Source organism: Ornithorhynchus anatinus, chromosome 7, assembly GCF_004115215.2.
Source record: "Ornithorhynchus anatinus isolate Pmale09 chromosome 7, mOrnAna1.pri.v4, whole genome shotgun sequence".
NCBI lineage: Eukaryota > Metazoa > Chordata > Mammalia > Monotremata > Ornithorhynchidae > Ornithorhynchus > Ornithorhynchus anatinus.
In genome coordinates this window covers 76,220,369-76,241,612 of record NC_041734.1, presented here as the reverse complement: position 1 = coordinate 76,241,612, position 21,244 = coordinate 76,220,369, and the positions used below count along the sequence as shown (strand labels likewise).

Here is a 21,244-nt window from a genome sequence, read left to right as displayed (position 1 = left end):
ACTGTACACTCGTCGTGGGCAGGTAACGTTTTATTGTTCTTTCCCAGGCGCTCTGCACACAGTAAGTGCTCAGTAAATCCTATTGACTGACTAGGTTCTTTCCAGCCAGCGAGAGATAGATTCAGTAATTCTGCTTCCTTGAGCACATTTTTGGGGAGAAAGTGGGCACGTAGCATTTGCTGGGGTCACGGGACAACTTTTCCAGAGAGAATCACTGTTCTAGAAGTGATTCCATGCAGATGGTACTTGATTGATTGCAATTATTAATCTGTCTGGGATCCAGATGTGAGGGACGTGACTTCAGCTCTACTGCAGGTCAGGATGCCTTGCCAAAATCATCATTTTGCCTACAGACTTAATCTGTTCCCTCCTATCAAGCCACTGAAATTAAAATGAGTGTTACACGTTTGTTTTGATAACGTATTTCTGCGCTCTAATAGCGTATCCCAGCAGAACTACCAGCAGAAGGAGCAGGGAGATTCAGTGATGTCATCTTTATAGAAAAGCTTAGAAATATTTTGAGTTTAAAAACTGCATAAAACGTGCCTCAACACTTGCTTAATTTCCCAATATTGAAATTGGAGGGAAAAAGAACTCTAAAGCCTTATTTATGTTCATTTTTGAATCGTGCAATTGTGACTAAATGTTTTTTTATGCCCCCAAAAGCCTTCGAAGTCAAGCAGGTTTAAGTTGTGAAGTGTGACTGTACTATACTGAATTTTGATTGAGACCCTTCAAGTCATTGTTATGAAGTCGCCGTTAGCCTTGTGCAATACGTTTTCCCCCTTCGTTATGCTTTAATTATGTATGGTATGTGTCATTTTAATACTTGTTCTAATAATTTTAAGTGTGTGTATATGAGCTAAATGTTTGATTTGTTTCTGTACAGCATGATTGGAAAATACTCTAAAACTTTTGCACTTTTTTAGTCCCTCCAAATTTGTAATCTAACAGTTTAAGAATGCACAATATTTTGTACATAAAACGATTAAGTTAGCTTTGTATATAACAAGTGGGTTTGAATCTAATAAAAAACTGGATGTGTTATTTTCTTTAGTTCATGGCTTGAGGTCAGAGTGATAATTGTTGCAGTAGCGGACGGTAGAGTGACAGGCGGGAAATGGATCACTGCATATTTTCATTTAAAGGTAACTTTATAGTGGCACTCTAAAGTCACAAAATAAACACTGTCATACCAAGAAAGTGTAAAGCAAGCCTCTATAGTGTCTCTCTGCTACTTCTTGTGTCGGGTTATGAAAAAGAATAAAAATCAGTGCGCAAAACCTCTACATCGCAGCCGGCACTTAACCGTAACCAAGGATTTATTGTAATGTATCTGCCCGGGGGCCTGTATTTCCCCAAAGATCAGAACAAATCTTTAACACTGTGCTTCTCTACCTCGATGGAGAGATTCATTCCCCTACTCCCACCCTTACATCCATTTGTGATTAAACTTATAAAAATAAATCAAATTGATTATTTCCACGTTCCCCTTTAGTCATCTTTGTGGTGGCTTTTTTTTTTTCTTTCAGCTGTGACTTTGGTTTCTAGATCTTCAGCAGGAAACTGAAATCTGTTCCAGGCTCATGCTCCGTTGGTGTTTTGCCCCTAGTTTCAAAACCAGAAGACGGCGGTAAGACGATTACAAGGCATTAATATATTAATGCAACGTTATTAGAATGCTGCTCGCACTTAGTGGTTTCAAAGAAACATTACCAGCCTAAACTGCTTGATTGGGCAGTTTGTGCAGAGGCCCTACTACATGTATAACGGAACTGGTGTACGATGCCCTGATTTGTTTTAAAGTTAAAATGCTGAGTGGGGGCTGGGAGGACGCTAATGAGTTTAATGGCAAAACAAAAACTGCTCTGTATCAAACATGACAAGCACCTCTGAATTTTCAATGAAATATTTGAATTCCATCTCTCTAGGCCTCTGTGGAATCTACGATTTTCCCGCACACCGGCATCTGACAATTTCAGTCGGTGAAAATCCGGAGAGGAATTTTTTCCTTTGTGACTTCCTTTTTTCTCCCCCAGATTACGAGTGCCTTTATTACAGTTCTTTGGCTTGAATAAGCACTTACTAGATAACTTTTGATACTGGCCACAGAGGGATGGCCTATTGGGAGGTTCTATTCAGAGCAAGAAGACAGTGAGGTGCCAAGGTAATGCGTGCCCACGTGATGGGGGGAATTTTCCACTCGCTAATTGGCCTGTGTGGCGGTTAAGATCTCCAGGCATTTGCAGAAGTCTGAAGTTACCTTTGTGACCAAACCCTTCCGTTACTTGCACGCACAAAATGTCCAAGACTACAAGTCCCCTGAAAGCAAGGTTATTTTTACCTCATAAAGAGCCGAGCTTTGGTTCTTCCAAGAAGAGTTGCTTTGTCTCCTTCCACCAGCAACAGGGATCCTTCACGTAAACCCTTTTATCCAAAAAAATAAATAAATACTTCAGTGAATGTGACCTCTGCTTTTGGACCAGTTAGGGCTTGTTGGTTTGTAACTGGAAAGTGATTTGCAGTGTGGGCTGTCTCTGTTCACGCCCAAGGTTCTCTGTGCCCTGTTGAGTGATGCTGAGATGCTGGTTCTCGCACCGGACAAATAGAATGATGTTCCGTGGCCATGGTGTTTAAGATGAGTTGGTTCAATAACCCATTTGGGGGCGTAAGGAGTGTGGCCATTTTAGGAGACAGCGTGGCCTAGTACAGCATAAAATTTGGGAGCCACCTGTGTTGTGGGACCCTGGGCAAGTAACTTTTCTGGCCGTCGGTGGATGGTCAGTATAGTACACAGCAGCCAGTGGACGCTCGGGCAGGTGCACTGAAATCAGTAAGAGCTCAACGCATTTAGCTGGTGGGCATTCAGTGCAGCACCCTCAGGCAGCGGCTGCTCAGTGCACTATTCAATTCAATAGTATTTAATGAGCCCTTACTATGTGCAGAGCAATGCACTAAGCACTTGGAATGGACAATTCGGCAACAGAGAGAGAGACCATCCCTGCCCAGTGACAGGCCCACAGTCTAACTGGGGGAGACAGCAGAGAACAAAAGAAAAACAAGACGACATTATCAAGATAAACAGAATCAAGGGAATGTACACCTCATTAACAAAGTAAATAGGGTAATAAATAATATAGACAAATGAGCACAGTGCTGAGGGGAAGGGGGAACTACTCAGGGTCACGCTCCCACCACCCAATGCTGGGCAGATTCCCATGGGCTTTCTGAGAGTGGGACCCTTGAGGAAGCAGATTTATAAGGATCGAGTCGTCCGCTGGAAGCCATCAGAAACAGAACCGCCTAGGGGGTAGAGCACTGGCTCGGGAATCACAAAGTCATGAATTCTAATCCCGGCTCCATCACTTATCTGCTTGGGGACCTCGGGCAAGTCACTTCAATTCTCTGGACCTCAGTTACCTCATCTGTAAAATGGGGGTTGGGACTGTGTCCAACCCAATTTACTTCTATCCACCCCAACGCTTAGTACAATGCCTGGTGCATAGTAAGCGCTTAACAGATACCATTATTAATGATGAGGATGGCATTTGTTAAGCATTTACTATGTGCGAAGCTCTGGTCTAAGCGCTGGGGGGATACAAGGTAATCAGGTTGTCTCATGTGGGGCTCACGGTCTTCATCCCCGTTTTCCACTTGAGGTCACTGAGGCTCAGAGAAGTGAAGTGACTTGCCAAAAGTCACACAGCTGACAAGTGGCGGAAGCGGGATTACAACCCATGATCTCTGACTCCCAAGCTCAGGCTCTTTCCACTGAGGTGCACTATTATTACTCTCCCAAGTACTTAGTGCTCTGCATGCAGTAAGTGCTCAATAAATACCACCGATTGATTGAACTTTACCCTCTCCAACTTCTCAACACTCCAGTTTCTCCCCTTCAACCTTCCATTCCCATTAATATTCAAATGCTGGTGACCTTTGAAATAAAATTAAACAGGAGGCACTCCTGAATTTTCCCTCCTTGAACTGGAGTGGGAAGGAAAACCAAGAAGAAGGGTAGAGGAAAAGGCAAAGAAAAGTCAAGCTGTGCACCTGAAAAAGTGGGAGAATCAAGGGCAGGGCCGACCCAGGGTACCGACTATTCCAGCTTTGAGTCTCCACCCTTTAATTTTAGATCGGTGCTAGGAGAACACTGCTGCCTTCAGCTTCTTAAGAGGAAAGAAATACTACCAATACAGGAGGGGTGTTGGCTTCCTCGTGGAATTGGCGAATACGATCCTCACGTGTCTCCTAAAAGAGAGAGGGAAAATAGCTTAATTGAAAAAAAGGCAGTTTTTACACAGGTTCAAGTTTTCTGCCGAGAAAAATCCCATTCTAACAAAGTTGCAACGCTCCAGAAAATAAAGGTGTTAGTATTTCGGTATTTGTGCTAAATACCCGTATCACTCCAGTTACTTTGGGGGGTTTTGGGTGCTATAGAGGACATATCCTCTTGCTTTTCTTTCTCCTTAGCATCATCAATGGTATTTATTAAGCGCTTACTGTGTGCAGAGCACAGTACTGAGGGCTTGAGAGAGTACAACACAACAGAGCTGGCAAATAAATTCCCTGCCCATAAAGACCTTAACATAGACATCTTTCTCGGTCCTCTGAGGTGTGCCAAAATTATATTACCAGTGTTGGATGCAGGCATTTTGGAGCCAGTCAGGCAGTCAGGGCCTCTGGGAAAAAATCTGGCCTAAGGAAGTTAACAGTTGGATTCAGTGGACCTTAGAGGTACGAAACGGTTGCTCACTGCAATTCTACACCAAGGCAATCTGAAGCCTTCAACCTGAGGCCCTTCCGAAAGAGGTTCCAATTAAAAAAAAAAGTAAATAACCCTACTGTTGATGTTATTCAGTTTTTTATGGTAACTGTTAAGCGCTTACTATGTGTCAAGCACTATTCTAAAGTTCACTTTCAACTGTCCCTGGAAACTAAAGATTACTGTCAATCAGCAGTAATTATCGAGCGCTCACTGTGTGCAGAGTACTGCATTGAGGCGCTTGGGAAAGAACAATGTAACAGACACATTCCTTGCCCACAATGAGCTTACAGTCTAGACAACGGTCCATCCTGGTCTCAAACGTGTGTGACCGTGAATGCTCAAACAGAGACTCACTCATTTTGAGATGTACATCTGTCTATAGGAACAGAATGCTCTTCCAGGAATAATCCCATTTTTTGGTTTTTATGCTTCAAATTATATCTGTGCTTTGAACTTCAATGCTCTTTTATCACGATCAGTGTAGCTTGCACATAATAGCCACTCGATGCATACTTTTGCTATTAAGAGCGTTACAACCTTTCCAGCTGCTTTAGCTCCCTTTTCCCCAGTCTGCATTTAGCAGCGGGAAGGCAGGAATAATTACCATTATTCTGCTTTTTGGGAGGGGTAAACTTCCCTCTCCAAATGTCCCCAGGCTCCACCTTCTCTTCCCTGCCCTTCAGGAAAATAAATACCGGACCATGCTACAGTCCAATTGGTTGCATAAGCCAAAATCTATATTTTATTATATTGGACGAAAAATCTCCACTTCAAACTGACGTGGGACTTACCCCCATGTGTGTGCTGCCGGGGATTGGATCCAGATAGTGGGGATTGATGTTAAAAGGGACAAATCCAAGAGCTTCTAATGAAGGAGGGAAGACGATGGGCATATCATTGGTTGTGCTGATGCTGGCGGTTGCTACGTTTGTTCCAGCACTAGACCCCATATATGGAACACCTGCCTGAAATTTACAAAAACCTTGTCAGTAAACAGTCTGTCACAGCCAAGCAAACCTTGTCATCTTATACGAACCGCTCTCCAATTTGGGTCATCACCCCACTTACAATATCCATGTAAAAACAACGTCCTACCCACCGAGAGCTCTCAAATTTGTGTCATTACCCCACCTACAATATCAATGTAACTGTGTCCCTTTCCTCCTTCAGAACTATTAGAACTTTCCCTCCATGAGGCACTTCTGGATTAATCTGTCCTGGCTCCAGTCACTCTGCCACTCCCAAACTCAAGAGCACTTTTGGACATCTCTTTTGGGTATATTTTTGTATATCTTTTAAATTTTTGTCGGCTATTTGCCTTTGGTATCCTTAAATGGGTTTACTGGTTCTTCTCTTGCATCTACATTAATTTGCAGGCTCTTATAATAATAATGATTATAATAATAAACATGGTATTTGTTAAGCACTTACTGTGTGCCAGGCACCGTACTAAGCACTGGGGTGGACACAAGCAAATCGGGTTGGATATAGTCCCGGTCCCATATGGGGCTCACAGTCTTAATCCCCACTTAAATAATAATAATGTTGTTAAGCGCTTATTATGTGCAGAGCACTGTTCTAAGCGCTGGGGTAGATACAGGGAAATGAGGTTGTCTCACGTGAGGCTCACAGTCTTAATCCCCATTTCACAGATGAGGTAACCGAGGCACAGAGAAGTGAAGTGACTTGCCCACAGTCACACAGCTGACAAGTGGCAGATCCGGGACTGGGAAACTGAGGCTCAGGGAAGTGAAAGCCACTTTGCCCTAGGTCACACATAGTAATAATAATGATGGTACTTGTTAAGCCCTTACTATGTGCCAAGCACTGTTCTAAGCGCTGAGGGGGATACAAGGTAACCAGGTCATCCCATATGGGGCTCACAGTCTCAATCCCCATTTTCCAGATGAGGTCACTGAGGCACAGAGGAGTTAAGTGACTTGCCCAAAGTCACACGGCTGACAAGTGGCAGAGCCGGGATTAGAACCCATGACCTCTGACTCCCAAGCCCAGGTTCTTTCCACTGAGCCCCGCTGCTTCTCTACTAAGCACTTGGGAGACAGGATTCCTGCCCACAAGCAGTTTATGATCTAGCAAGGCAGAGTGCCTTGGGGAGCTTGCGGTGGGCTTCTTGAAGCAGCGTGGCTCAGTGGAAAAAGTCCGGGCTTGGGAGTCAGAGGTCACGGGTTCGAATCCCAGCTCCGGCACTTGTCAGCTGTGTGACTGTGGGCAAGTCACTTCACTTCTCTGGGCCTCAGTGACCGCATCTGTAAAATGGGGATGAAGACCATGAGCCTCACGTGGGACAACCTGATGACCCTGTATCTCCCCCAGCGCTTAGAACAGTGCTCTGCACATATTAAGCGCTTAACAAATACCAACATTATTATTATTATTCTTAGAGCCCCAGCCTCCTTGAGGTTGGGTCTGCAAGGAGCCCTGGGTGGCAGTAATTGCTCCTTAAAAAGTGGGACGGGGGAGAGGTCTGCCTGGCTCCCAGACTTCCTTCCTTCCTTGTCACGGAATCTGACGACAGGTGATATGAATTCCTCCCAAACTCCCTGTAATCTTTCCATCTTCTGAGACAGGAATCAATTCAATGATTTATATCATCACACGGTTTTTCTGATAAAGTCTTTAAAGTGTCAATAACCTAACTTGTTGGATTTCATGGCTACAATGCATTTCCATTCTCTGGAAGAGTAACTGCTTCCAGGAATACATTAAACCAGTTAAATTCAATGCTGCTAGAGCAGGGTCATAGTGTTCTTGTAGAACCTGATGTTATGTGAAAATTGCATTGTAGTTCTCATACCTTGAACTGATATGACACACACTGTGCCTGTTTCTTCCAACCGCTTAATCTACTTGCACCAACGTGAACCCCATTATTCCCACAGATCCATGCTGTTCCCAAGTTCCCAAGTTTTTCAGTTTCATTCTAGCCAAAATAGCTAATGAAAACGCATATCACAGAAGAACTGACTGAACTGCATTTTTACGTTTGAAGGAAGGGCGGATATTTAAGGAATACGTGCCCAAAGGTCCACAAATGACTTAATTCTACCAAAGTGATTGACTAATGAAGTTACCTGCAAGACTCTCTTCCTAATCTCTGGGATCAAATTATTGTCGTAGAGAGTTTTCAGAAGTCTGAAAGTGTTACCGCCACCTGTGAAGAGAGACAAAGCAATAATACCTTAACTGCTAGTTCCCAATAGCGATTGAATCAAATCAATCGATCAATAGTATTTACTGTGCACGGAGGACTGAACTCTGGGAAGAGAATTCAACACCAAAATGGTGGAAACCCTTATCCCTGCCCCCAGAGAGACGAGACAGACGTAAACTCACACGCTGGCTCAAATAGTAGGGTATGTAAATCGATTGGTATGAATGTCTGATAAGAGTTTGTGAGTGGAAAAACACCAAGAAGCTCACTGGGAGGATATGACCTTGGGAGAAGAGAAAGGAATCTGGGAAAGACCTTTCAGAAGTGAGATTTCAGAAGAGTTTGTTTTATTTTATATTTGTTCAGTGCTTACTTTGTGCCAAGCATTATTCCAAGTGCTTGGGTAGATATAGGTACAGTTAATTAATAATAATAATAATAATAATGTTAGTATTTATTAATTGCTTACTATGTGCAGAGCACTGTTCTAAGTGCTGGGGGAGATACAGGGTCATCAGGTTGTCCCATGTGAAGCTCACAGTCTTCATCCCCATTTTACAGATGAGGTAACTGAGGCCCAAAGAAGTGAAGTGACTTGCCCACAGCCACACAGCTGACAAGTGGCAGAGCCGGGATTCAAATCCATGACCTCTGATTCCCAAGCCCGGGCTCTTTCCACTGAGCCACGCTGTCAGTCACAGTCACCGTCCCGCACGAGGCTCACGGTCTAAGTAGGAGGGTGTCATCCCCATTTTACAGTGGACGAAACTGAGGTGCAGAGAAACCAAGTGACTTGCCCGTGGTCACACCGCCAGCAATTGGCAGAGCCGGGATTAAAACCCAGGTCCTCTGCCTCCCAGGCCCGGCTCTTTCCGTAGGCCGCGCCGTTTCTCAATTATGTCTCACCAAGTCCTACCTTCCCGACTCCGCGGTCACTCAATAAGCGTGTGAGTGGCTCAGGCCCACAGTGTTGGGAGAGGCAGCAGACGATTCCTGGCAGGAATTCCAGAGGGCAAAAAGACGATGACTATCGCAGCCGGGAGGGATGGCGAGAGGGGAGGTTGCTTGATGTGAACTATGTTTCTTTAACCCGAAAAATCCATACCCTATTCATAGAGCACTTGGACTAGGCAACATAAGACGAGAAAAATCTGATAGGCATCCATTAACCTACGCCTCAGATAGGGCACTAGATAGCCCAAACCTCCAACTTCACCAACCAGTAGAGATGATAAGATTTTTATGGCCCAATGTAAAATGAACTCTACCTTACAGTCTCATGAACTTCGCAAGGTTCTTAGGTAGGCTGATACTCTTTTGCTAAACTCAGCTGTTCTTCCAACGAAGAAACGGACTTTAAACCTGAATACGAGGCTCATGATTTGCAAGAATTCTGGCTTCCCCCTCCTACTTAGACTGCGAGCTCCAGGAGGGACAGGGATGGTGCCTGACCTGATTGCTCGGCACAGAGTAAGCAATTATCACATAAAAGATGTGTTTTGTTGGGGCGATCAGAAGCAACGGGGATGGAGGAACCATTTTAGAGCACAGATGATACGGTTTCCCGGCTAAAAAGATCAGAGTTTCAAAGAGGCAGCGGAGTGGGTGCATCGCAGGGAAGAGGGTCATTTTTGAGTACGAGCTTCGAGATGATATGAGACAAAGAGCTGAAGTTAAAACAGCATCAATTGCAGCACCCAGTGAACACGACGGTGTAAAAATGGCTGTCTGCAGGTGCCTCGCGGGGGTCCCTTCTCCCCCCGCCGACTCCTTCAGACACTGCCGTGTTCACGGGCCAACTCGGCCTTTCGTGGTGTCGTTTTCAAATACGACAGATAACTGCCTGTATCAAGCTTCTGGAAAAAAGCATTCCCAAGAAAAGTAGTTTAAAGAAGCAAAGTTAAAAACCAGTTAAAAATCGGGCCGGACACGGTCCCTGTCCCACGTGGGGCTCATGTTCTTCATCCCCATTTTACAGAGGAGGTAACTGAGGCACCGAGAAGTGAAGTAATAATAAGACTAATTGTGGCATTAAGCACTGCCCAATGCCCTGGGGTACATATAGGCCTGGCGTACTGGATGGAGCAAGGGCCGGGGAGTCAGAAGGTCATAGGTTCTAATCCCAACTCCACTTCTCGTCTGCTGTGTAACCTTGGGCAAGTCACTTGGGCAAGTCACTGCGTATCCTTTGGCAAGTCATGAGAAGCAGCATGGCCTAGTGGCAAGAGCACAGGCTCGGGAATCAGAAGTCGTGGGTTCTAATCCCAGCTCTGCCACTTGTCTGCTCTGGGACCTTGGGCAGAGTCACTTAACTTCTCGGTGCCTCAGTTACCTCATCTGTAAAATGGGGATTGAAACTGTGAGCCACACGTAGGACAGGGACTGTGTTCAACCTGATTGCCTTGTATCTACCCAAGTGCTGAGAACAGTGCTTGGCACATAGTAAGCCCTTAACAGATACCATAATCATTATTACTTCACTTTATGGTGCCTCAGTTACCTCCTCTGTAAAATGGGGCTTGAGAATGTGAGCCCCACATGAGACGGGGACCATGTCCAGCCCGATTTGCTTGTGTCCACCCTGGTGCTTAGTACAGTGTCTGGTACATAGTAAGCGCTTAACAAATGCCATTATTATTATTCAAGATACTTAGGTCAGACAGAATCTCATAAGGCTCACAATATAAGCAATGATTTTCATTTTCTGGTTTTTCAAAGATGCCTCCCTGCTCTAGAAGCATGGAACTGGGGGAGAAAAGAGCTAATTTCAATGATGTTTCCTCCACCTTTATATGCTGACCAGCTATTTACAGATAACTGAGAATTACCTGTGACACAGTCCATTTTATTTTCACTGAAGTAGGTCAGCTAACCTACTCACTTAATGTAAATCAATTCGTTGATCATTAATACCCCGTTATAGTGTATCAAGTAAACCATCCTGGATCACTTCGGTAATAATACTAATAATAATGTTGGTATTTGTTAAGCGCTTACTATGTGCAGAGCACTGTTCTAAGCGCTGGGGTAGATATAGGGTAATCAGGTTGTCCCATGTGAGGTTCACAGTCTTAATCCCCATTCTACAAATGAGGTCACTGAGGCACAGAGAAGTTAAGTACTAATTAGGCTGTTTGTTAAGCACTTACTATGCATCAAACACTGTTCTAAGCACTGGGGTAGATACAAGGTAATCGGGTCAGATCCAGTCTCTCTCCTCCATATGGGACTCCCAATATAAGTAGGAGGGGGAACAGGTATTGAATTCCCATTTTACAGATGAGGAAACTGAGGCTCAGAGAAGTAATTTGTTCAGGTCATCCAGCAGGCAAGTGACGGTGCCAGAATTAGAATCCAGGTCCTCTGACTCCCAAGCCTGCACTCTGTCCACTAGGCTACGCTGCTGAAACATGGCTCAAGAACCAATTCCCCATTAATAATACTGTTCCTACAAGAAAGTTGGTTCTTATTTATAACATTTTGATTTGATGCAGTTTAGTAGCCAACTGTACCATAACTCTGAGGTCTGCCTGTACCTGAATTTTAAGACTTTGTGCTTTTACGTTGAACGAGCCTTCCAACTTTGTTGTGTGGTACTCCCCCAAGCACTTAGAGCTCTACACACAGTAAGCACTAAATAAATACCATCGATTATTTTTAACACACATATAAAGTTTTCATTGAAGTTTTCCCAAACAAGATGTCTTGGATTTTACATTTGCTATAAAGTTATTTTACACAGAGGAAAAAACAAATCCCACTGGAATTTTGAGTGTAGGAGACACAGGTCAAGATTATTTTATATAATACACCATTATGGGTTTTTTCGGGGGGGTTTGCGGTATTTGTTAAGCACTTACTATGTGTCAAGCACTCTTCTAAGCACTGGGGTAGATACAAGTTTATCAGATTAGACAGAGTCCCTGTCCGACGTGGGGCTCGCAGTCTAAGTAGGAGGGAACAGAATTTAATCCCCCTTTCACAGTTACGTGACTTGCTACACAGCAAGCGGTTGGCAGAGCCGGAATTAGAATCCAGGTCTTCTGACTCCCAGACCCAAGCTCTTTCCACTAGGCTTTGCTGCTTATCTATTAAAGAGTTAACAAATTCTGATTCCAGCACTTAATCTTACAACCTTGTCAGCCTCAAAGTCCATTTTGTACTCTCCTTACTAAGTACGTGTATCCTAGAAGTTTAAGTGCGTGTTAAATGTATGGTACTATACATTAAAAACGTGTGAACCGTTTAAATAAAAATCTCTGAAACTTACCTATAAATATTGCTTCACATTTCCTCACAGCTTCAATAGGATCAGAAGACTCATGAATACTGTCTAGTCCATATCCTTAAAATAGAAGCAGAATTTAATTTGTTTATATTTGGTATTCTCTCCCCATTTAAATGAAAAGCAAAACACACATCCCTACCCCTGGCAGTTGGCGAGGAGAAAGGAGGGAAGGAAACGGAAAGTTCCTTTGCAACACTGAGAACATCTTGCTCTCTTAACCAATCCTGGACTGAAAGCCCAGGAAACCTTTTCTACACGGGTAATAGAACTCTCCTGCATCGGGATGAGCACAAATGTTAACTAAGAGTCAAGTGACCGGGCAGACAGCTGGAACTACCCACGGGGCTCCTGCTTGAGGCGGCGGCAGGGGCGGGGGGCAGCAGCCACTGCAAATCGTCGCTGCACCGTTGGTTCCCTGCAGGGCCGGCTCCAACAGCAGCTCAGCGAGGAGTCACCTTCAAGTCCATCGCTGGACAGCTGCTGCGGGATCCGCTGGCAGCCAGAGACGGTGGTGGCTTCTGTTTTCCGCATCCCCCTCCCGACGCTGTTGGCCAAGCGTCTCTGGTCGGGGGACTACTTGGGCCCGTTCCTCTCTCCACCTCCTTCTGACTGTAGTGCTCAACCTCTGTCTTCTTCTCCCTCTCTCTTCATCACTTGGCCTCCATATCCTGGCTTCTATCTCTCTCTGTTTCTGTCAATTAACGGTATTGATCGAACGCCTACTGTGGGCGGAGCACTGTACTAAAGTATTTGGGAGAGAACAGTAGAACAGAGTTGGGAGACACGGCCCCTGCCCACAACGAACTTGCAGTCTAGAAGGTCAACCTTACAGTCTACCTTTCCGACTTTTTCTCATTCCCCTCTCCTTTTCTCTCTTCAAGTCTTCCCAAGTGAGGTAAAGAGAACTCCTGCCAATAATCTCAGCTCAGAAAGGAACAAAATACAGACACGCAACACACCGGTCAGTGGGCTCAGTACACAACCTTAGATATGCGAGCAATACCAGGGGAGCAGTGGATGTCTTTACCTAACGCTTCAAACTTTTCTCTGACGGTCTTGGCATAGGCATCTCGGTCGTGCAAGGCATAAGGAACAAAGAGGATTCTCTTCACTTCTCTGAAGAAGAAAAAGAATTTTTTGGTCAGATGTTCTTCTACCATCTACATCTCCTCCTAGAAGCCTTCCCTGATTAAGCCTTCTTTTCCCTCCACCTCCCTCTCCCTTCTGGATTACCTATGTACTCAGATCTGTAACGCTGAGACATTTTATCTTCCCCGCGCTCTCAGCCCCACGGCACTTAGGTCCATATCCCTCATTTATTTTAATGACTGATTCTCCCTCTAGACCATAAGGTCCCCGTGGACAGGGAATGTGTCTACCGGCCCTGTTGTGTCATATTCTCCCAAGGGCTTAGCACAGTGCTCTACAAGAAGCACTGCTGCTTGACAAGAAGTTAAATGACTTGCCCAAGGATTATCACGCTCGCCACTACTTGGTTGTATAACCAAAATTTCCATTACCCAGGCTCCCTCTGATGTTCTGTCATCCCAGAAAGGCTGTTTTTCACCTGGGAATCATCTGAGCGATCTTCATTGGGTAAATTCTCAACTATGTTCCCCTGACTTCTACCCCAATACCAATAAAATCCTGTTTCTGGACAGAAGCTCTCGGATAGAGTTGATGGAATCTGAGAGGCTTGCAAACCTTGTATGAAAGCATCGCTCTTCAATGAAACATAGCGCGTCACAAGTAAATAAAGCCCGCAGAAATGAAGTTTTCTCTATTATCTTTCAGGAAAGTAACAGCCTTCGATCAAAGTTCAAAGACTCCTCTCCTGCAGATATATGGAAGAACCCAGCCATCCTCCACCGGAGGGTTAAAAGTTCAATTCCGATACTTGGCACTGTCAGCTGGGAGGATGAATGAATGGCTAGAGATTATTTCTCTAGATAGTTATTAGCTGCCACTTTCAGTGCAAAAGATATCTAGGCTTGTGGATTGTGGGGTTCTGATACGATCTGAAGTTTTCTTCTCGCAAGGGCTGTCGGAGAGTGGATGCTAAATTCAAGAAGTAGGAGACGGGAGACCGGTGCCGAAGCGGGTGATCAAGGGTGTCCGTCTTAACTCTTTTGCCCAGGGTGGGCTGTGGGGGTAGGGAAGAGCACTAATACCTCTGTGATCTTGGACGAATCGTGTAACTTCTCTGTGCCTAATCTGCCTTTTCTGTGCCACGTTCTTCCTCCTACTTAGACTGTGAGGCCCAGGTAGGACTGAGACTGTGTCCCATCTGATTATCTTGTACCTATCCCAGCGCTTAGAACAGTGCTGGGCACATAGCGTTGAACAACTATCATTACTACTGGAAAGGGGGGGATGGGGTGACGGCTTCTGCCGAGACGGAGCCAAGTGATCCCAGGGTTTTCGAGGGCCCTCCCATTTCCCCCCCTCCTCTTCCCAGTCCCACAGCAATGCGGATGAAGGGCAAGGGTAGTGTGGTCTGGTGGAAAAGCGCCTGGGCCTGGGAGTCGGAGGGCCTGGGTTCTAATCCCGGCTCCGACACACGTCTGCTGGGTGTCCCCGGGCAAGTCACTTAACTTCTCTGTGCCTCGGTTCCCTTATTTGGATAATGGGGACTCAATCCCCATGCTCTCTCCTACATAGACGGTGCACCCCATGTGGGATCCGATTATCTTCTACCTACCCCGGCGCTTAGTACTTGGCACACAATAAGCCCTTAACAAATAGCACAATTATGATTATTCTACAGAATCTCACTCCCAGTGGTGCCACATTAAGAACTTCTTAGACTGAGCGCCTGTTAGGGAGCAGAGGCCCCTGCACTAGAATTAGAACAGAGAGGAGCTTATTCAGTCCTTTAGCTCCTCGTTGGCAGAGAAAGTGTCTATCAACTCCTCTCCCAAGCACTCAGTACTGTGCCCTGCACACAATAACCCGCCGATAAATACCACTGACTGACTGATTTGCCTTTTGAGGCCAATTCTCATTCGTGAAAGGAATTCATTCACTCATTCGATCGTATTTATCATGATTATTATGGTGGTTCTTGTGAAGCGCTTATTATGTGCCAAGCACTGTTGTAAGCCCTGGGATAGATACTAGTCAATCGGGTTGGACAACGGGCTCACGCTCCCAATCCCCATCCCACGGATGAGGCAACCGAGGCCCAGAAAAGGGAAATGACCCGCTCCAGGCCACACAGAAGAGGCGGGGTGGAGCCGAGACCGGAACCCACGTCCCTCCGACTGCCCGGCCCGTGTCCTAACGGCTCAGGCGTGCTGCTTCTCTAATAGCTCCCCTTTTCCCTCTGCTCCCTCTACCCCCACCTTCACCGCTCCGCAGCTAAACCCTCTTCTCCCCCCTTTCCCTCCGCTCCTCCCCCTCTCCCGTCCCATCCCCTCAGCACTGTACTCGTCCGCTCAACTGTATATATCTTCATCACCCTATTTATTTTGTTAATGAGATGAACATCACCTTGATTCTATTTATTTGCTATTGTTTTAATGAGATGTTCTTCCCCTCTATTTATTGCCATTTTTCTAGTCTGTCCGTCTCCCCCGTTTAGACTGTAAGCCCGTCAAAGGGCAGGGACTGTCTCTATCTGTTACCGATCTGTACATTCCAAGCGCTTAGTCCAGTGCTCTGCACATAGTAAGCGCTCAATAAATACTATTGAATGAATGAATGAATAATGTTGGTATTTGTTAAGCGCTTACTATGTGCAGAGCACTGTTCTAAGCGCTGGGTAGATACAGTGGAATGAGGTTGTCCCACGTGAGGCTCCCAGTCTTCACCCCCATTTTACAGATGAGGGAACTGAGGCACAGAGAAGTGAAGTGACTTGCCCACGGTCACACAGCTGACAAGGGGCAGAGTCGGGATTCGAACCCATGACCTCTGTCTCCCAAGCCCGGGCTCTTTCCACTGAGCCACGCTGCTTCTCTAGGCACCCTGCTTTACCGAGAGCACTTACTGTGTGTGAAGCCCTGCACCAAACACCTGGAAGAGAAGAACAGAACAGACACACTCCCTGCCCACAAGGAGATTATGGTCTAGAGGGGGGCACAGTCAGGTCAGACCCAGTCCAGGTCTCACAGAGGCCTGGCAGTGTAAGGGAGAGGGAGAACAGCCGTTTCATTTGTAAACTCTTTTCTGTACAAGTCAAAACTCCACTCTTTTTTAGTCCACGTGGCTCCCGGCTCCTTCCGTTCGTATTTTTTCCATGCTGCTCTGCCGCTACTCTGGCAGAGTAGGACTCACAAAGTAACAGATTCAGCCCATTTGGAACTGCTTGCACCTGACTTTGGGGTCATAAACAGATATCCCGGCTCTGCCACTTGTCAGCTGTGGGACTGTGGGCAAGTCACTTCACTTTGCCTCAGTGACCTCATCTGCAAAATGGGGATGAAGCCTGTGAGCCTCACGTGGGACAACCTGATAACCCTGTAGCTACTCCAGTGCTTAGAACAAGTGCTCTGCACATAGGAAGCGCTTAACAAATACCAACATTATTACTATTAGAACAGCGCGCTGCACATAGTAAGCACTTAACAAATACCTGTCCTCCCTTCTCTCTTTCTCCTGCCCACCCCGCACGCTCCGCTCCTCCGCCACCCACCTCCTCACCGTCCCTCGGTCTCGCCTCTCCCGCCGTCGACCCCCGGGCCACATCTTCCCGTGGTCCCGGAACGCCCTCCCTCCTCACCTCCGCCAAACTAATTCTCTTCCCCTCTTCAAATCCCTGCTTAAAGCTCACCTCCTCCGAGAGGTCTTCCCAGACTGAGCTCCCCCCTTTTTCCCTCTGCTCCCTCTACCCCCCCTTCACCTCTCCGCAGCTAAACCCTCTTCTCCCCCCTTTCCCTCCGCTCCTCCCCTTCTTCCTTCCCATCCCCTCAGCACTGTACTCGTCCGCTCAACTGTATATATTTTCATCACCCCATTTATTTTGTTTAATGAGATGTACATCACCCTGATTCTATTTATTTGCCATTGTTTTTATGAGATGTTCTTCCCCTCGACCCTATTTATTGCCATTGTCTTGTCTGCCTGTCTCCCCCGATTACACCGTAAACCCGTCAAAGGGCAGGGACTGTCTCTATCTGTTGCCGATTTGTACATTCTAAGCGCTTAGTACAGTGCTCTGCACATAGTAAGCGCTCAATAAATACTACTGAATGAATGAATCATTATTATTATCATTAGAACAGAGCTCTGCATATAGTAAGCGCTTAACAAATACCAACATTAATATTATCATTAGAACAGCGCTCTGCACCTAGTAAGTGCTTAACAAATATCAACATTATTGTTATTGGAACAGTGCTCTGCACATGGTAAGCGCTCAATAAATACTACTGAATGAATGAATGAAGCATTATTATTATTAGAACAGTGCTCTGCACATAGTAAGCACTTAACAAATACCAACATTATTATTATCATTAGAACAGCGCTCTGCACATAGTAAGCGCTTAACAAATACCAACATTATAATTATTATTATTAGAGCAGTGCTTTGCACATAGTAAGCGCTTAATAATAATAATCTTGGTATTTGTTAAGCGCTTACAATGTGCAGAGCACTGTTCTAAGCGCTGGGGGATACAAGGAGATCAGGTTGTCCCACGTGGGGCTCACAATCAATCCCCATTTTACAGATGAGGTAACTGAGGCACAGAGAAGTTAAGTGACTTGCCCAAAGTCACACAGCTGGCAAGTGGCAGAGCCGGGATTTGAACCCATGACCTCTGACTCCCAAGCCCGGGCTCTTTCCACCGAGCCACGCTGCTTAACAAATACCAACATTATTATCATTAGAACAGCGCTCTGCACATAGTAAGCGCTTAACACATACCAACATTATTATTATTAGAACAGCGCTCTGCACATAGTAAGCGCTTAACACATACCAACATTATTATTATTATTAGAACAGTGCTTTGCACGTAGTAAGCGCTTAACACACACCAACATTATTATTATTAGCACAGTGCTCTGCACATAGTAAGCGCTTAGCAAATACCAACATTATTATTAGAACAGCGCTCTGCACATAGTAAGCGCTTAACACATACCAACATTATTATTAGAACAGCGCTCTGCACATAGTAAGCGCTTAACACATATCAACATTATTATTATTATTAGAACAGTGCTTTGCACATAGTAAGCGCTTAACACATACCAACATTATTATTAGAACAATACTCTGCACATAGTAAGTGCTTAAGAAATATGAAATATCAACATTATTATTAGAACAGCGCTCTGCACATAGTAAGCGCTTAACAAATACCAAGATTATTATTATTAAGCGCTTACTATGTGCAAAGCACTGCATATAGTAAGCGCTTAACACATACCAACATTATTATTATTATTAGAACAGTGCTTTGCACATAGTAAGCGCTTAACACATACCAACATTATTATTATTAGAACAGCGCTCTGCACATAGTAAGCGCTTAACACATACCAACATTATTATTATTATTAGAACAGTGCTTTGCACATAGTAAGCGCTTAACACATACCAACATTATTATTAGAACAGCGCTCTGCACATAGTAAGCGCTTAACACATACCAACATTATTATTAGAACAGCGCTCTGCACATAGTAAGCGCTTAACACATACCAACATTATTATTATTATTAGAACAGTGCTCTGCACATAGTAAGCGCTTAACACATACCAACATTATTATTAGAACAATACTCTGCACAGAGTAAGCGCTTAAGAAACATCAACATTATTATTAGAACAGTGCTCTGCACATAGTAAGCGCTTAATAAGTACCAATATTATTATTATTACTAGCACAGTGCTCTGCACATAGTAAGCGCTTAGCAAACGCCGTTATTATTATTCTTAGTGAGCGGTCCGTGGGGGCGGGGCACTGTGCTAAGCGCTGGGGGGAGGCCACCCCCAGGAAAAGCGACCGGGCCAAGCCCCCGGGCGGAGACTTACGGTCCGAAGAAGGTCCGCAGTTGCGGTTCGCAGTGGGCCAGGTAGCCTTGTCCGTGCAGGCTGGAGTTGGAGGCGAGCAGCAGACGGCGCGGAGGGGCGGCCATGGCGGCCCCGAGAGCCCCGATCGCCCCGTCCTGTCCCACCCCGGCCGGTCCTTGCCCGCTCCGCCCTCCGGCCATCGATTGCTCCCGCCTGCCCGGGCCCCTCCGGCCCCGCCCCCCCCCGGCGCGGCCCCGCCCGCCGCTTCCTCGTCTCCCATTGGTCCGCGCGCCCCGAGGCCCCGCCCCCCGACGCGCGCGGGCGGCGGCTCCGGACCAGGCCGGGCAGTGGCGGGCCGAGCGGGGGCGGCGGCGGCCCAGCCATGTTGGACTTTGCCATCTTCGCCGTGACTTTCCTGCTGCTGCTGGTGGGAGCCGTGCTCTACCTCTGCCCGGTAAACCGCCGGGCACCCGCGGGGACCAACGCGCCCTCCCGTCTCGGCTCAGTGGAAAGAGCCCGGGCTTGGGAGTCAGAGGTCATGAGTTCGAATGCCGGCTCTGCCCCTTGGCAGCTGGGTGACCGTGGGCAAGTCACTTCACTTCTGTGGGCTGCAGTTCCCTCATCTGGAAAATGGGGATGAAGACTGTTGAGCCTCACGTGGGACAACCTGATTCCCCTCTATCTACCTCAGCGCTTAGAACAGTGCTCGGCACATAGTAAGCGCTTAACAAATAACATTATTATTAATACCATTATTATTATTATTATTATGAGTGGGAGGGGTGCAGGACCCGAGGCCTTCCCAGCGCCCTAATCCCCTCCAACCCTCCAAGGCAGAGAGCTACCAACTTGGTTGTACCGAGCCCCCCTTTTCCTCTGCTCCTCCTCCCTTCCCCATCGCCCAGACTCCCTCCCTCTGCTCTACCCCCCTCCCAGCACCGCATATTTGTACATATTTATTTCTCTTTATTTTATTAGTGATGTTTATATCATCTGAAATTCTATTTATTTATATGGGCGCTATTGATACCTGTCTACTTGTTTTGTTGTCTGTCTCCCCTCTTCTAGAGAAGCAGCGTGGCTCAGTGGAAAGAGCCCGGGTTTTGGAGTCAGAGGTCGTGAGTTCGAATCCCGGCTCTGCCACCTGTCAGCTGTGTGACTGTGGGCGAGTCACTTCACTTCTCTGTGCCTCAGTTGCCTCATCTGTAAAATGGGGATTAAGACTGGGAGCCCCACGTGGGACACCCTGATTCCCCTGTGTCTACCCCAGCGCTTAGAACAGTGCTCGGCACATAGTAAGCACTTAATAATAATAATAATGTTGGTATTTGTTAAGCACTTACTTAACAAATACCAACATTATTACTATTATTATCTAGACTGCGAGCCCGTTGTTGGGCAGGGATTATCTCCATCTGTAGCCGAATTGTACTTTCCAAGCGCTTAGTACAGTGCTCTGCACACAGTAAGTGCTCAATAAATACGATTGAATGAATGAATTGCACTCTCCCAAGCGTTTAGTGCAATGCTGTGCACGCAGTAAGCACTCACTACGGACCATTGATGGATTGGGGAGCAGCACCCAGAGCGGGCCAGGCTTTTCACCTGGTCCGCGTTCTCTGTTTCCCTAGTGGTAGCTCTCCTCTCTCCTTCCCTACCTCACCTTCTTGGAGGGCGAGAAGCGAAAAGCCTCTAAGGAGCAGTGATCAATCAATGGTATTTACTGAGCGCTGACTATGTGTAAAACACTATATTAAGCACCTGGGAAAGTGCAGTGCAGCACAATTTGCAGACATGTTCTCCGCCCGTAATGAATGGTCCAGAAGGGGAGACAAATACTAATATTAATGAATAAATAATTTATAGTATGTAATTTAAAGCTATTTACATAAGTGCTGTGGGGTTTCGGGGATGAGATGAGATACTTGAGTTCGAGGAATTATAATATCGTAGTTTTGCGTTGCACGGTTATGTTTCCAATGAACTTTCACCCTGGTAATCTCTTATCCATACAGCATCCCCGGAAGTAGGGAGAGGAGTGTATTAATAATG

The 21,244-nt window shown here is 46.0% G+C and overlaps 2 protein-coding genes across 4 annotated transcripts in view; one reads left to right on the top strand and one right to left on the bottom strand.

The window, feature by feature from the left end:
- Positions 1–1,135: 1,135 nt before the first annotated feature.
- On the bottom strand, positions 1,136–19,365 carry LOC100074843 (alpha-aspartyl dipeptidase-like). 2 transcript variants are annotated; one of them, XR_486072.4, is made up of 8 exons: positions 19,214–19,365; positions 13,253–13,341; positions 12,208–12,282; positions 7,858–7,937; positions 5,557–5,730; positions 4,051–4,248; positions 2,345–2,427; positions 1,136–1,608 (listed from the first exon to the last, which is right to left on the bottom strand). XR_486072.4 is itself a non-coding variant. In XM_001506361.6 (8 exons), the coding sequence occupies exons 1-8, from the start codon at positions 19,315–19,317 to the stop codon at positions 1,548–1,550; spliced, it is 726 nt and encodes a 241-aa protein (XP_001506411.2). In that variant the 5' UTR covers positions 19,318–19,363; the 3' UTR covers positions 1,136–1,547. The 2 variants fall into 2 exon arrangements, 1 of the variants encoding a protein (XP_001506411.2); XM_001506361.6 differs by having other exon boundaries at positions 4,189–4,248; positions 19,214–19,363.
- Positions 19,366–19,537: 172 nt separating this feature from the next.
- Positions 19,538–21,244, top strand: part of LOC100074598 (cytochrome P450 20A1) — a 42,202-nt gene continuing 40,495 nt past the window's right edge. For both annotated transcript variants that reach the window (XM_029069445.2, XM_029069443.2), the window contains exon 1: positions 19,538–19,646. In XM_029069445.2, coding sequence (XP_028925278.1) covers positions 19,575–19,646 — 72 coding nt within the window. In that variant the 5' untranslated portion in view covers positions 19,538–19,574. The remainder of the gene's footprint in view (positions 19,647–21,244) is intronic.

Excerpts from the sequence above, each read along its gene's own strand:
- LOC100074843 (XM_001506361.6), bottom strand. The coding sequence starts at position 19,317 with ATGGCCGCCCCTCCGCGCCGTCTGCTGCTCGCCTCCAACTCCAGCCTG. Across the intron at positions 13,342-19,213 it reads CTGCGGACCTTCTTCGGACC|AGAAGTGAAGAGAATCCTCT; the intron begins GTAAGTCTCCGC and ends TTTCTTCTTCAG. Across the intron at positions 12,283-13,252 it reads AGAAAAGTTTGAAGCGTTAG|GATATGGACTAGACAGTATT; the intron begins GTAAAGACATCC and ends TTCTATTTTAAG.